The sequence below is a fragment of the Peromyscus californicus genome, unplaced genomic scaffold (genome assembly GCF_007827085.1).
Source record: "Peromyscus californicus insignis strain IS unplaced genomic scaffold, ASM782708v3 Scaffold_15__1_contigs__length_86483966, whole genome shotgun sequence".
In the NCBI taxonomy this organism is placed as follows: Eukaryota; Metazoa; Chordata; class Mammalia; order Rodentia; family Cricetidae; genus Peromyscus; species Peromyscus californicus.
Window position 1 is genome coordinate 80,415,635 of NW_026294447.1, and position 16,317 is coordinate 80,431,951.

Genomic DNA, 16,317 nt, shown 5'->3' on the forward strand with positions numbered 1-16,317 from the left:
AGATTTCTAGCAGGCCCTGGAAAAAAACAAAAGGATTTTCAAGCCCCCTTTCTCTTTGTTTATGACCCCTCTGCCTCTAGCTCACCGTGTGGGAAGAGCCTCAGGCCATGAACACAGCAGTATCTGGCCATGGTTATTTGTAAAACTGCATGTCATTCACAGTTCTGATACACAGTGTAAAACAAGGAGCAGGAAACAGGGAGCAAGCCTGGCTGGGAGGCAATGTGAATGTTTTTCCATGGCCCTTTCTCATTCCGCAATCGTCTTGGAAAGGGCTGTGTCCCTCTGTGGGCCTGCCACGGCCACAAGAGACTCAGTGGCCAGAGCTGAACATCCCTTTCTAAATCTCTCTGCAGTGCTCTGGTTTCTTGAGCCTGCAAAGAACTCATGTCTAAATGACAAGTTAGCCCTTGCGTGACTTAGAGAGATTCCCCAAGTTTAGCCAATAATTTAAGAGCACCGTTATTACACTGATGTTTAAACAGAAATGATAGTGGCTTTAGGTGATACAGCTTTGGCTCCAGGGATGAAGGAGCTTGTTACTACTTGGTTTTCACTTGGGACCACTAAGATGCTGTTAGCTCTCACCTCCAGCATCTGCACATCCACTCTCCAAATCCTTAACCTGACAAAATCCCCTCTGTTCCTAAGAGGGAATATTTTGGGGGGCTTTATTGCATCTTTGTCTGGTAAAAATATGATGGAAAATGTGTTTTTAAAAATGATTTTTTTTATTGATGTGTTGCCACTACATGGATAATTATTCTCTTGAGGGTATTTCTCATGCCTTCATTTATTCATTCTTTGCAATATGTCAGTCCCTGGTCTGTCCAGATCCTGAGCATTAAATCCTGAAACCCTCATCCCTCTGGAGAGTGCAGTGGCTCTTCTTTGAAGAAGGATGTGGCAGGGCTGAGCCTCACGGGGGCCAGAGTCAGTGGCTCTGGCAGACACGCGAGATTCTCAAGCTGTGGACACCTGTGCTGCTTTTCTTTCCCTTTTAAGATTGCCCTGAAGGTTTCAGGGAGCACTCTGTATGCAACAGGTATCAAGTCTTGTTGATGTCTTCTGTGATTGGGGACACAGTCAAAGCCATTGAGGTGTCACAGAAGTCCATCTGACTGAAGAGAGAGCCTTGGGATAGAAGCAGCATTTCAGGGGCTTGTCTAGGAGCCGGGTTTGTCAGGGCAGCAGGTATTGCTGTTAATTGGAAACACTTGTCTAAGTGACAAGACCAGAGAAGCCTGTAGGAGTGATCACACTCAGTGAGTCTGTCAGAATGAAGTCTGGGAGAGGAACAGAGGTCTCAGGACCCAGACCTAAAGGTGACGCTGGTTTTACTTCAGCAGCAAGAATGCCTTTGTGTACACAAGTTGGGAAGCGAACCAGTACTTTCCTTTAGAACGTTCATATTTTGGGCTAAAAATACACTCGTTAAATTTGAACAACTGGTAGCTGATACAGAGTCAAATGGTTTTTTGTTTCTTTTGTTATTTCATTTTATGTTGAGAGTTAAACCCAAGGCCTTGTGCATGCAAGACAAGTATTCCATCACTGAACTTTATTCCCAGCCCTTGTAAGTTTTTTAATTTTAATTATTCTTTTGAGACAGCATCTTTTTTTTTTAATTTATTTTGCAATACAATTCAGTTCTACATATCAGCCACAGATTCCCTTGTTCTCCCCACTCCCGTCCCCCTCACCTTCCCCCCAACCCCCCCCCCCCCCATTCCCATCTCCTCCAGGGCAAAGCCTTCCCCACAGACTGAGGTCAACCTGGTAGACTCAGTTCAGGTAGGTCTAGTGCCCTCCTCCCAGGCCGAGCCAAACGATCCTGCATAGGCCCCAGGTTTCAAACAGCCAACTCATGCAATGAGCACAGGACCCGGTCCCACTGCCTGGATGCCTCCCAAACAGATCAAGCCAATCAACTGTTGAGACAGCATCTTACTAAGCTGCCCAACATGGCCTTGAGCTCACTCTGTCGTCTACGCTAACCCTGAATTTGTGATCCCCCTGCCTCAGCCTCCTGAGTAGCTGGGATTATAGGCCTGTGCCTGTAACTCTGGTTAAAGTATTTTTTTTTTAAATTCTGTTTATTCATTCAAGTAATGGAACTATTGTTTTGATGCAGAGGCAGCAGAAGCAAGGGGTGGGGTCAGGGGAGCTAAGCCTTGCTTCCTTTTTCTCCCTCTTTCTCCACTACAGGAACTCCGGTCTGGTTCTACATGCAAATCGCACCGATAAGAAATGAGCATGAGAAAGTGGTCTTGTTCCTGTGTACGTTCAAGGATATCACACTGTTCAAACAGCCAATAGAGGATGACTCAACGAAAGGTAATTTCCCAAAGGGAGTGTCTCTACCTAAGAAGCTGGTGGCCTTTTATCTGCCACGTCTTCTTATGGCCATTTGTCTGTTCTACAGTCCTCCTAGTGAGAAGTTGGAAGGAATTCCACAGAGTATGGTTAATTTGGGAGCAGTGTAGTTGGCATTTCAACACCCTGTACCCAGTGAGCTTTAGCATGGAGGATTATACATAGCCAGGACTGCCTTCACTGAGCTCCTACCAGAGAGCTGTTCATAATTTGATGGAGTTTTGGTCAACTGATTGAGTTTTACCGGCTGATTACTTTCAGCTTCTATTTATTCAGTTGTGTATTCTTTTGAGTGGAAGTTGTATAATTTTGTCATAAAGAGAATGGCTGGCACAGTGCAAGCCTCCCAAGCGGAGCATTATTGACTGCAGCATCCAGAGATGTGGCTACGGAAACCTAGAGTGCTCTTACCTCTTTCCAATGTAATTTATTCCCAATTTATTTTCTCCATTTGGGTTTAAATTAGAAGCGGGTGTCATATAAATGAAGACTTTAGAATTCATTTAGAAACAGGTTTTATAAAATGTTATTTTTTTAAGAACCTCTTAGGAGACCAAAAGGAAATGCCTGCCTTTATGCATTTGGCAAACATTCCCTTCTCTTCTCTTCCTTCTTAAAAAAAACCCAAAAAACAGTACAGAGATTTAAGCTTTCCAATTGAAACTATAATTACAGAAAATGGCATTATTTTCTTCTTTGCAGGTGAGTCTAAATACATGTCTCTATTCACTTGCTTTGTTAGTATCAAATTAAAAAGAGAAACTTTACAATGTGCCAACTATTGAAAATTGGACCAAACAAATTAATTTACGTGTGTCTCTGAAATTTGAGACTCGATGAAATCACTTTCTGGAAGATTAAGTAAAATACCTACTTTAGGGCTCAGATCTCCCACCCCCTCTATCCATCTTATTGTGTATCTCAGGCTGACCTGCAGCTCAGCATTTCTCCTGCCTCAGTCTTTCAAATGCTGGAATTACAGGCACACACCATCACACCCAGCTAATGCTACTTTTAAAGCATACTAAAACATATTTCTAATCATCTTGGCACTGAATGTTGACTTATTTCTTTGACGCTTTACAATGTTTCAGACAAACGCTAGAAAAGGTACCTTTTTCTTAGTTGTACATGGAACACTTACCAGGTACACTATATTCTGAGTCACAAAAATTTTGACCAATTTAAACCTTTGAGAAATGAGTCTCAGACCATAATGGAATTAAATTAAAAATCAATAACTGAAAGATGTATGGAAAAATCCAACAATTTGGGAATTACACAACACATTTCTAAATAATCCATCAGCCAAAAAAATCTTGTTGCAAATATTTTCAACAAAATGAAAATTTAGCTTTTTCAAGTTTTTGGAAGAGAGTAAAGGTGATATGTAATGTAATATATAATATTAGATACACATATTATAAAAGAAAATGACTACATTATGTAATATTAGATGCATATGTTACAAAAGAAAATGACTGAAAACCCCCCAGTAACTTAGTTTCCATCTTAGGAAGCTACACAAAGAAGAGAATTTTAAACTAAAGCAAGTGAAAGACAAGACATCATAAACCATATGGAGAAATCACTGTAAAACAGTACAAACCCACCAAAACTCAACACTAATTATAATAATGAAAATACAATTATAGTCAATAAATCTCTACTTCTGATAACCAAGAAAAAAGGGGAAGACACAGATTACCAAGTTTGAAAATGAAGGTCTACCTCCACTCATCCTGTGCTATTGAAGCCTAGACAATGATCACCCTGTGGTCACCATTGATGACTTATAGGATAGAGACCAATCTCTCCAAATTCACTTGGGGAGGGGAGAAACAGAAAACCTTAACTGCATCACCATTAAATCCTTAAGCAGAAATGAGTAATTGACCAAAACCAAGGAAATAGAAAGTGTGAATAGTTTTATCAGTAGACCCTAATAAACGCTGAAGGGAGATATTTCTTTTTTCTTCTTCAGGATTTCACACACGTATACAGTGAAATATGATCATTGCTGCCCGTAGTCCCCTCTTTAAGTTCCCCTCCCCTTCCTAAAAATGTCCCCCTCCATCCTCAGCCCTTAATGGGCCATCTTTATCAACCTCCCAAACCATCAAGGCTCAAGGAACATTATGGAAGAGGAGGCAAAAAGAACGTAAGAGCTGGAGGGTGGGGAGGAGGCCTGGGAAGTGCTGTCTTCTGGACGTGGCATAGCTGGTGTCCACATGAACTCACAGCGCTTGTGATTGCCTGCACAAGACTTGCGTGTTCAAGTCCCTTCCAGAATGCAGAAACAGAGGGAAGTCTCCCAACTCATGTGATGAGACCAGTACCACTCTGATACAAAACCCTGCAAAGATATTACAGAAAAGGAAAATAATAGATGAGTTTTTACTCTCTACATAAAATATTCCATAAAACTGAATTCATAAAATATAAGAAGGGTTACACATGACAACCAAATGGATACAGTCTTCAGAAAACAATTCCCCAATCCACCCTATCAGTGAGGTGGTAAAGAAATAGCCCACGATCCTATCAGTCGGCATAGAGAAAGCATTTGAAAAAAATTCAACACTCATTCATGATTCAAAATCCCCAGAAATGTAGGCATAGGGGGGATGATCTTCCCTTTTTTTCATAAGAAACATCTGTAAAAATCTTAATATTAACAGTGAACTGTATCTTTACGTGAGGTATTTAAAAAATATATAAAATAATTGATATGTGACTGGTGACCTAAAACACTCTCCAAACGAATTTTGGTGTCTTCACCACGAATATCAGTCAACTTGAGTGAAGAGTTTTGGTATCATATTTTTACCCCCAGATATACATGTATTTATATTAGAGGAATTTTTTTTCTGATTTACTTTTTGTAATTTTATGAGACACTTGAAACCGGCCCAGGAAAGGGCAGTGTTTTCCCACCATTTTGACTTGCTGAACATTAATGGTAGTTAGTAACTTTGTGTTTATGGAAACTGGAAGTTGACAGCATTTTGCTATGAATTGGGGCGGGGGGCATGTGCTGATACTTGAAGAGCTGACTTTTGTCTCTGAACTTAATGCTCCTCCACTCTTCTGTTCTCACCTCTGTCACCCTGCATCCCCGTGTAAGTACCACAGAGTGCTTGTAAGGCACGGTCTCTTTTGAGTTGAACTGTCTGCTTTTTATAAATTATTTTGAATAACACCAGACAAGTCAGGCCACTTGACCGTTGAACAGTGAGTTCAATAAGTATGCAAATCAAAATCCTGTGAACAGCATTGGTATAAAATATCTCTTTCTAGTGCCAGGAATTCTAGAAGATGGGCTAATTTGAAAATAATTTTTGTTCTGAAACTCTTGTATGCTTTCCCTATACATAACAGATTACTGAAAAAGCATTGTATAATGCAGCAGTTATGAATGCTGCATATGAACTACTTTCTATTATTCATGTGAACTGTACATTGAACATGAAAAATTCAAAAGACATGAAATATTTATACCATTAAGTCATCATCCTACTGTATCTTTGAAGCTAGTGATATAGGAACAGGGGAGTGTTTTTGGAGGCTTGGTAAAATAGTGTGTTTTCCTATTTTTAAAGACAAATAAGAAGAAATGATTCTTTTGGATAAATGGCACATCTAATCTCATTATAATACCACGATATCAAATTGAAGAAGAAGATTGTGATGTCGCCCTTGATCAAGCCTTTGGCCTTCGAGTTACTTAATATAAACTTTTTCATGATTTCTATAAGAATATCCTATTCTACTAACCTTACTTTTATCTGTTTTTTTTTCCCCCCAACAAATGTTGAACTGAGAGGATTCCTGGGAATACAGGAGCGGCCCTTTCTCTAGTGTTCCAGGGGAAGACTAACACGTTAATAGTAGAAGCTTTGCTCTAAGTGTTCGTGGTGAGCAGCTGAGTGTGAGGAAGGTAAATGTGAGAGGATTTAAGAGAGTGAGGCAGTGATTAGACCAGGGAGACACAGGACCACTGGGCAGCATGGAGGTCTGCTGAGGCTCTTGGTCCAGAGTTTCACTAGCATCCATGACCATCATTCTGTTCTCCACTTTTGTCCAGTCAGAGGAATGGAGATGAGCAGGGGGTAAAACGTTGGATTTATCTGAAGTTCAGTGTTGATTAGGTGCAAGAGAAAGAGAATCTAAGAAAGGATTATTGATTAGACAAAGGCTTTTGTCCTTCAAAGATTTGCAAATGTGTTGGTTTGCATTCATACCAATCTCCTGTTTCTATTGGTGTTTCTCCCCCCAAAACCCAGACATATAGTCGAAAGACTTGAAGGCACAGACTCGGAACTTCGCTTCTGAATCATCTCAGACAGTGGCCGTGACAGTTATGGCTGCAGTGATTGAGTGTAACTCTGCTTGTAGCAAATCCTACGTTCACCAAAATTCCATCCTGAATTATTTTGTTTTTGTTCTTAAACTGTGTGGTAATGCCTGACATCAGCAATGCTTTTGAATTATGCCACAAGAGATGACAGCTAAAATTACTGACAGGAAGGTTATCAACTCTGATGGACAGTCAATACCTACCAGGCACTCTACATTCATTATTGCTCATTTCACCAAATTTGAAATTAATGTTATTATCTCCACTTTACTGCCGGAGAGCCTAACACTCAGGCTGACTTCAAGCCTCAAGTTCTCCATACTGCCCATTGCTGTCTTGTCTTCTGCAGTGGGAATTCACTGGCAGGCACAGCCACCTTAATTCCCCGTTCCTAAGCATAGGCCTCGAGACGATGCTATCTTTCTTGACAGAATTGTGCTCTCGGAACCAACTAAACCTCCTGATGCTAATTCCACAGGGTGATGTAGTCTTGTTATCTTTTGTACCTGGTATTGTGATGCTGAAAGTGTTGTTCAGATAATCTGTCAATAGTTTCTGACACTTTATCTATCATAACATGGAAAATGCAGCCCAGAGGTCTATACTGTGGATTATCTTATATGTTCTAAAGATCATTATCCAAATCTCTGCCCATTGATACTGTACAGAATTTTCAAACAGACTTCCAAACTGCTAAGATAATTACAGTGTGAAACATCCTCTGCCAAGTAGTCATGATACCTTTTTGCCAGTAATGAGGCAAAAAAAAAAAAAAAAATCTTCCAGAATAAAAATAACATCAAAAAAAGTAACCTACTTGCAAAAGCCAATGATTTTCTTTAGAGAGGAGATGATGGAAGAAATAGGAGTAATTATGCCAGGCAGTCTCGTTGGCTGAGAGCAAAATTGTTTACCTAAGCTTTTTCCTTATAGATTGGAATCTTGTGTTGCAGTCCAATAGATTGATTCAACTGCCTCTGTGACTTCCTTTCATTTTTAAGATTAGGCAGTCCATGACAAAGAGGTTAATTGCAACCCAATAGAGCTAAACTAATGTTTTATTAAGAAGGAGTTGGCAGCCCGGGCTTTTAGGAGAACAAATGTTCTCATAATGCCATGAACAACTTACAGTGCAAGCATTCTGCTTGTCATGCGCAACTGTCTGTTCGTATTACCCCATATCGATCACGTCTAAGTAACATCCGCGAACTGCTGAGCCATCAGTCGTTCAGTCGCACCCGTTTGGTTTCCGTCGAGGTGAGCTGGGGGGAATGCAGTTGAGTGGAGACGTGAGAACTGCTGATGAGTCTTTTTTTTTTTTTTTTTTCCTCTGACCTAGACAGTGTGGCTGAGTGACTTTTTCAAAGTTTGTCCGTAACACGGTGTGTAGGGGGCGGGTGTTGGGGAAAGATCAAATAAACTCAACTCGTTAACAGCGGAGGCAATTCCACAGCACAAAAGGACAGGCGTAAGAAAATTCACCTTGGCGCAGTTTACAGTAGTGAAAAGTCTGGAAACTTCTAGATCATGTGTCAGTGATATGCATTGTCAAGGAGAAACAAGCGCCCCATTCCTAGAGATAATGGGGAACAGGCAAGAGTGAAGCACCGCGTGGGTTGATGGGAAGATAAGAAGGGAAACTTCAGGTTGTTGTGTTTGGTGCGGCTTTTGTTTTTTCCAGTGAAGCTTGTGGGGAGGCCGGGAGTAAGGAGGTATAGAAGTCTTCAAACAAGTGCTAACGTTAGAGCATTCCAGCAAGAGTCCCCCTGGCCTGTGACCTGTGGGAGCAGTAGTTCCTGTGCTTCTACTAATTTACATATGAAATGGAACACATCTTGACTTAGCTTTGGTTCTCCACCTTCCTTCCAGAACATGTTGATAGCAAAATCCTAAATGATGATTCCCTGACCATTGCCCTTGACCTTGGTTTCTCTAGGAAGAAAGAATCCTTTGCGAATCTTTGCTTGTTAATCTCTGTGCTTCCCTATGCCAGAGCTGGCCCATCACTCAGTCCTGCCTTTCTTTCTCACTAGTGGTTCCTCAGGTTCTTTCTGAAGATTAGGAACACTCTACCTTCTGTGGTGATATTGTGTCCCCCCAAAATATTGTACACCCTAATAAACTTATCTGGGTTCAGAGAACAGAACGGCCACTAGATAGACATAGAGGTCAGAAAATGGCAGCACACACACCTTTAATCCTAGCATTCTGAAGGCAGAGATCTGAGTTCAAAGCCACACTGGAAACAGCCAGGCATGGTGACACACGCCTTTAATCCCAGGAAGTGATGGCAGGAAGCAGAAAGGTATATAAGGCGTGAGGACCAGGAACTAAAGTCTGGTTAAGCTTTTAGGCTTTTAGCAGCAGTTCAGCTGAGATTCATTCCAGAAGAGGACTCAGAGGCTTCCAGTTTGAGGATACAGGATCAGCTGAGAAGTTGGTGAGGTGAAGCCAGCTATGGCTTGTTCTGTTTCTCTGATCTTTCAGCATTCACCCCAATACCTGGCTCCAGGTTTGTTTTTATTAATAAGACCTTTTTTTTTTTTTTTGGTTTTTCAAGACAGGGTTTCTCTGTGTAGTTTTGGTGCCTGTCCTGGATCTCACTCTGTAGACCAGACTGGCCTTGAACTCACAGAGATCCGCCTGCCTCTGCCTCCCGAGTGCTGGGATTAAAGGTGTGCGCCACCACCGCCGGCTAATAAGACCTTTTAAGATTCATGTTACAACCTTCCTCACTCCAGAGTTCTTCCTTAATGTCATGAATATATACCTAATATATACTTACTGAAAGCGGAGCCTAGCTCCCTTGTTACATTTTAATTTTAATTGTATATATATAAGGCAGGTGATACGCTAATCCCTGTATAACTTTTTCACTTCTGCTTCGTTTATTCAACAAAAATGTCATTAGTGTCCTTTACAAGTTGTGTTGATCAGATTATATATGGTTGTACAGACACATTTAAAGGAATGTTTTGTGAGTATTTATATTAGGAACTACTGCTCCCTAATTATGGATGCAGCACTACCACTATGTGACAATAGCCTTCACTGTTGTGTTTCCCCTTCCTCACTTCTCATTCTGGGCATAGTAAGAGATGAGTGGATGCCAGCCTTCTGAAGGTCTGTGCTCTTCCTTGACTCATTGGGTAGATTCCTCCCACATTTCCCTTTGTTCCCAGAAGTTTTTCTAGACAAATATTATTGAGTACACAGAATGGAAATGGTTTTCTCTTTTAATCATACTCAGATATACAGAAATCCAACATCACCTTTCTTCAAGATATAAGCCTTCAGTAAGAAAAAAGATGAGCTAAGTAGTTTCTAGAAATAGCCTAGGCAGCTATATACTCAGCTGATGTAAGATGAGGACTTATCAGATATATTTTAGCATGTTGATGAGGGGTGACTGGAATAGTCATAGTCACCTGAGAGCACTTTATCATTTACACTCCACCCAGTAAAGCTGACCAAGACCTACTGTAATAAGACATTAATGGGCTTTAGTCTCAGATAAAATTGGATTAGTCAGTTGTCTTTTGTTAATTTTCTTACAGCCTTTAGTGCTACCCTAAAGAGATGAACTTTGATAACCTGAAGTAAATCATGGCTACACTGATGTTGTTACTGTCACATGATGTATGTACCATGGCGTATGGATGAGAGCACGCCCTTCCTATAGGTGGACCAAAGAAGCTTCCAGAAAGCAGTAATCCTTTACTTGTGTCTGAACTGCCGTTAGCCCAACAGATGGAAAGGGGAAGAGAACTGAAGACAAGCAGGATGAGTGTAATCTAGAAAAGAATGGGACGTTACAGTATGTAAAAAGTACTCTGGAAGACTTAATTATATTTTGAATTTATTCTTCAATTAATTTTCTATTGGTTTAGTAAGGTTGGAAAACAGTAAGATGGCGGAAGATAGATGTAGTGTAAATCCTTGTAGGTATAAGCTAAATGGCCTCTCTTCTAAGGACACAGTGTTATCCTGGAAGTCTCTAGGTTGATGGAAAAGATTGAAGTGGGAAAGTGTGATCTGATTTGTGTTTCAGAATGAATCTCACCAGTGTGTAGATATGTTCTCAGGGGGTTGTCCCCTGACTACCGTGACACATGCTGTACTGTGTGACAAGTAAGAATGGAAGGAATTCAGTTTGAAAGATTCATAAATTATAAACTAGAAGGCTTCTGCGTATGTGTGTGTGTGTGTGTGTGTGTGTGTGTGTGTGTAATAGTGGAAGAAGGACAGTGGCTGTTAAGTTACTGATTTGCATGGTTAGAAATGGCACCAGTTAATTTATCAAGATCAGGGATAGCTGAAGGATTTAGGGTTGTAACATGCAGAGAAGGTAATAATAAGATGAGTTTTAGACCTGTTGAGAGCAGATGTCCGTAGAATATCTTAGAAGAGGGTGGCCAATGCAGAGAGATGTTCAGGTCCAGCACACAGAAGAAAAGTCAAGGTTGGTGATAGACAATTCAAGTTGATTTTGTTGTATGTTGATGCTCAAATTTCTGGAGAAGTAATTGATGATGTCTCAGTTGCATCATTGTGGGGCCAGAACACTGTACAGAACCTTGGGTTGCAGGTGATGTCCCTAACCTGATTTTAAATTACAGACTATGGAAAAGCTCATTAGTAAAGAAGAAAAAAGAACTTTCTGTCACTGGATGTCGGCTTACTTCTCACACAATTACTGAACACATAGAAGGAGCTGAATTGGTGGGAGGAGTTCTAAGTCTGAATGATTAGTCTGAAGGGTAACAGTAAAGTCTAACATCACCAGTACTCTGTGATTTGGCCAGCACTAGTCTCTTGTAGGTCCAGGGCTCGCCCCTTCAGTCTTTGACCAGCTTCAGGTTCCACTTTGAAGGAGTTGTTTGGAGACTAGCCTGTCAATGGGTAATACCATAGAAATGATCAACTAGGTTTAGGGAAATCTTTAATAGAGCAGAGCTTTGAGCCAGTTAGAGAACGTATAGTTGTGACAGGGCAACAATGTGGCTGGTTTTGCTCTATTTGTTCACATCTCATTGGTATTTTCTTTGAAATTAATGATTTTAATAATGGCAACTTGAGACCCCAGAAGAATTTTTTTCGCATTAAATTCACATTCCTTTCTCCCCAAAGCAACTTCTCTTTGAGAAAACATGATTAGGTTTTTAGATATTTCAAGCATAACTTTTTAGATATCACTGCAGTTGTTAATGAGACAAATAACATTTGTTATGCTACCAGGGAGGTGGAATGTGTGATATGAACCATACCATGTGTGGTTAGCATTGGGCTTTTCCTCTTAGGTGGGTGCCTCTGGATACAATGCACAGTAGAGCTGCCTTCATTAGGGTGGTAGTGGCTGCTCTAACAACTAATAATAATTTAGTAATGGCATGTATTATTTCTATTAATAAGGAAAATTTTGATTTGACACAAGAGAAGCATATCTTTTGTTTACATAATAATCCAAAGCAAGTGGCCTTGGCTGGCATCGTTCTACACAGCAATCCAGTGGCTTTTCCTTCCTCTAAGGGCTTGCCATTGGCATCCAGCTGGTAGAAGGAGTAGGAAGTGTGATACCAACTTGCTTCTGAAATAGGGATACAGATGTGGCATCATTGTTTCTGCTTACATTCCATGAGTGAGAACTAGGGACTTGGAACACACAGATGCATGGGATGCTGAGAAAAGAGTTGCTGGCTAGGCAGCTGCTTCCCCTTAACAAACCCATATGAATCAAGCAGGACCAGATAATTTTTTAACCCATTATCTGCCTTGATTACAGGGACTACGTCGTAGATGTGAAAAAGGCACAAATGTCACAAATATTAGAAAGTGCATCCTTTTAGTCACACCTCAGATATTTGATGGTGTTTACATAGGACCAAAGCTGATATTCTTCAGTTTTTCTGGGCAGCTTACAGTTGCTGTCATCCTCCAACTGTCTGAGAGAACGCTGGACTTTCAGTTCATGGTATACGAATAACCAAAACTCTCTGTTCATCTTTTTAAGGTTGGACAAAATTTGCCCGATTGACACGGGCTTTGACAAATAGCCGAAGCGTTTTACAGCAGCTTACACCAATGAATAAAACAGAGACGGTCCACAAACATTCACGACTAGCTGAAGTAAGTATGAGAATGACTTTGCTTTTCAAGGTAGTGGCATTGATATGTGTTCGTCCCAATTATTCAGTATAAACACAATTGTATAGGTGATAATTTATGTTTTCTTTGTAGAACTGTAGAAATTTGAAACATTGCTTTTTATCCTCTCCAACTTTTGCATGGAAATGTAGTTCATGCTGTATTAGGTGATGCTTAGAGACTGTGTGATTTAATTGAACAAATGGGACAGAGAGTCCATTCATTCATTTGTGTGTGTGGAAAATATTAATTGAGGGTTTCCACTGTAGTTGGATTTCTGTGAAGGATGTAAAGATGAATAAGAAACAGGTTGTTACTCAGGAGTGAAAGACACAGCACAGGAAATGGATAAAGAATTTAAGATATGGTACCCAAGTGTGAGATGGTCCTCAGTGGAGTGAATTCAGGAGAGGAGTCAGGACCAGTGAGATGGCTCAGCAGGCAAAGGTGCCTGCTGCCAAGTCTGGCAGCCTGAGTTCTATTTCTGGAACCCATATGGTAGAAGCAGAGAACTGACTTCTGCAAATTTCCTTTGACCTCCACATATGTGCCATGACATACACCCCACCATAAATGTCTTACACACACACACACACACACACACACACACACACACACACACACACACACACGAGAGAGAGAGAGAGAGAGTGTCAAGAGACAGAGAGACAGAAAGACAGAGAGACAGACTCACACACAGACAGAGAGAAACATACACAGAGAGACAGAGAGAGAGAGACACACACACACACACAGAGACAGAGACCAAGCTATCAACATTGTACTGAGTCCATAAAATGTTTTGAGTTAACTTAGAAAGAGAAAGACACCATTAAACCCTGATGTTCATTGATTTTGAAAAAGGTCGAGACACTTCTTAATTAGTTACAAACACGAATTCTGTTGAGAGAGAGCTGGGAAATAAAGTCTATTCTTTAAATATTCTGGAGTTTTCCTTAGCTCATAACTAACAGCCTGTGGCAGTTTTTTTTCTTCTTCTTCTTCTTCTAAAGAGCTCTTAGTACCATGGAGAAAGCAGAACATGTTGTGGAATAGCCGCCCTTAAAACAGGACATGGATATAGTGTTAAGTAATACTGTTCACACCGTGTGCAGAGGCGAGCCGCAGCTGGTTCATGATTTAGAGCAGCCAGGTGGAACTGCCCTTTCTGACAGTGCTCCTGAAGAAGGACTGCTTACTAGGAAGCTGCCTTCTCTTCTGCTTCAAGTGTCCAGTCCCTTCGCTGTGTCCAGTTCCTGTGCTGAGCCCAGTTCGTGGTCCGAGCTTGTGCCCGTGTGCGCAGGCTTTCTAAGCTTTCTTCCTTCTGGTCCCTGTCTCCACTTTGTGCTCTGATTTTCTTTCGCCTACCACCTATAGAGGGGAGGGGGCCCGGAGGAGGAGGTGTGGCCCCCTGGAATCCAGGATCACTCAGGGGTTCTTTTAAATGTGAACTTTTCATTTCGTCTCAACACTTCACTTTTATTTCAGAGGGTTTTTCACTCTTGCTTCTTCTCCTGTGACTTGGCCTTTTCCTTTTCTTTGTTTATTTTTGACCTTGGATGATGACTGATGATCAGTGAACTGGAATTCGGAAAACCAAGTCCAGCCGAATTTTGTAACTGCTTTCTGCGAGGTCTGAGGCTGTTTTAGAGAAGGTGGAAGTAGCCAGCTCGTCAAATGTGGTTCCCGTGGTCATATGGAGTGTTCCCTTGGATTTCCAGACCCCAAAGAAACACCAAGTGGGCACAAGAATATTGTCTTGTCAATCATAGTGAAATACTTAGATAATTTGCTCACGACTGTTTGCTTTGAAAATTTCACTTTTCCAAGGCACACAAATTTATCTCTGTTCTACCTGATCTTCTCAGTTTGGAGTAGATCCGAGTTTCAAAGATTGCAGTTCCCCCCCTCCCCTAAAGCAGTTAATGAGCTGTTTATGTGCACTGACATCCTACTGATTGCATTCAGCTTATGCTGGGTGGGCCCGACTGGGTTAGAACCAGTAGCTCTTAGATCTTCAGATGGAAAGAGTGTGGCTATTGGTACAAAATCAAATCCAGAAAATGTAATTTTATTCTCACACCACTCTAAGGGAAATAACAGTGGGGGACAGAGCTGTCACTCACTGTGTCATAGAGGAGCGCAATGCAGAACTCAGGGAGAAGATCTGGCTCCCTATGACAAAAATCGAAATTCCAACAATTGTGCGTCTGTCTTAGTTAGGGTTTTTTTTTTTTTTTTATTGCTGTGAAGAGACACCATGACCACAGCAACTCTTACAAAGAAAACATTTAACTGAGCTGATGGCTTACAGTTTCAGAGGTTCAGTCCATTAGCATCATGACGGGGAGCATGGTGGCATGGCGGCAGATGTGGTGCTGGCTACATCTTGGCCAGAAGGCAACAGGAAGAACCACACTGACTGAAGCTTGAGAAAAGAGACCTCAAAGTCCACCCCTACAGTGACACACTTCCTCCAACAAGACCACATCTCCTAATAGTGCTACTCCCTTTGGGGGCCATTTTCTTTTAAACCACCACAGCATCATTTTCTGTGGTCCTACCTTTTCCTCACTCCTCTGCTGGCTTCTCTCCCTCTGTTTCCTTCCCCTTTCTTCTCCTTGCCCTGCTCCTCCTCATCTAGAATTCCTGAAGCACTTCTCATTTGCTAATCCTGTCCACTTAGTTAGGTTGGAAAAAGAAGAAAAAGATACTATTGTGAGCTATACACTGTCATCACCTGATAAAGATAAAAATAAAGACTTTTCAGAAAACCCACACAAGGCCAATGTCATCATCCTGGGGGTGGGGTAGGGTCTAGGTGAATATGCCATACTTTACAAAATCTCCTCAGAAGATCCTAATGTGAACCAGATTTAAAACACATGGAATTGTTCCTTGAGCTCAAACTATAGAAGGTACAGACATAGTTGGCAAAGAGAAGTGTGTCCCACCCCCTCCCCTGAATCTCCCAGTGATATTGGAGCTGATGGTGGTTGGAAAGTAAGAGAGAAGCCATAATTACGTGTAGTTCTTTAAATCTAACACTCCTCTCCAACATGGGGCTTACATTCCTGCTAGGATAAATTGCTGTTAAGTAATTTAAGACCATAGGGGTAAAATACATCAGGAGCACTGAGAATGTAGGTGAATACATGAAATCTCCTTAAAATAGTTCTAATACTCCCAAGTAAAAATTGTAAGTATAATTTACAACTACAGAAAATACTAGTAGAATTTTGATATTGAAAATAGCAAGATATTACATACTTAGTTTTCAGTTATGTAAGCTCGAGGTATGAGAAATTTTAGGATACTATCCCAGGCTTCAAAAGGTGTGTGTGTGTGTGTGTGTGTGTGTGTGTGTATGTATGTGTGTGTGTGTGTGTGTGATGGAAGATAAGCCATAGAGCTGTAAGATAATGCTTATCTTTGCT

The 16,317-nt window shown here is 41.0% G+C and overlaps 1 protein-coding gene across 3 annotated transcripts in view; it reads left to right on the forward strand.

The window, feature by feature from the left end:
• Kcnh5 (potassium voltage-gated channel subfamily H member 5) overlaps window positions 1-16,317 on the forward strand; it is a 405,914-nt gene that overhangs the window by 41,282 nt on the left and 348,315 nt on the right. For all 3 annotated transcript variants that reach the window (XM_052739582.1, XM_052739583.1, XM_052739581.1), the window contains exons 4-5: window positions 2,209-2,337; window positions 12,747-12,862. In XM_052739582.1, coding sequence (XP_052595542.1) covers window positions 2,209-2,337; window positions 12,747-12,862 — 245 coding nt within the window. The remainder of the gene's footprint in view (window positions 1-2,208; window positions 2,338-12,746; window positions 12,863-16,317) is intronic.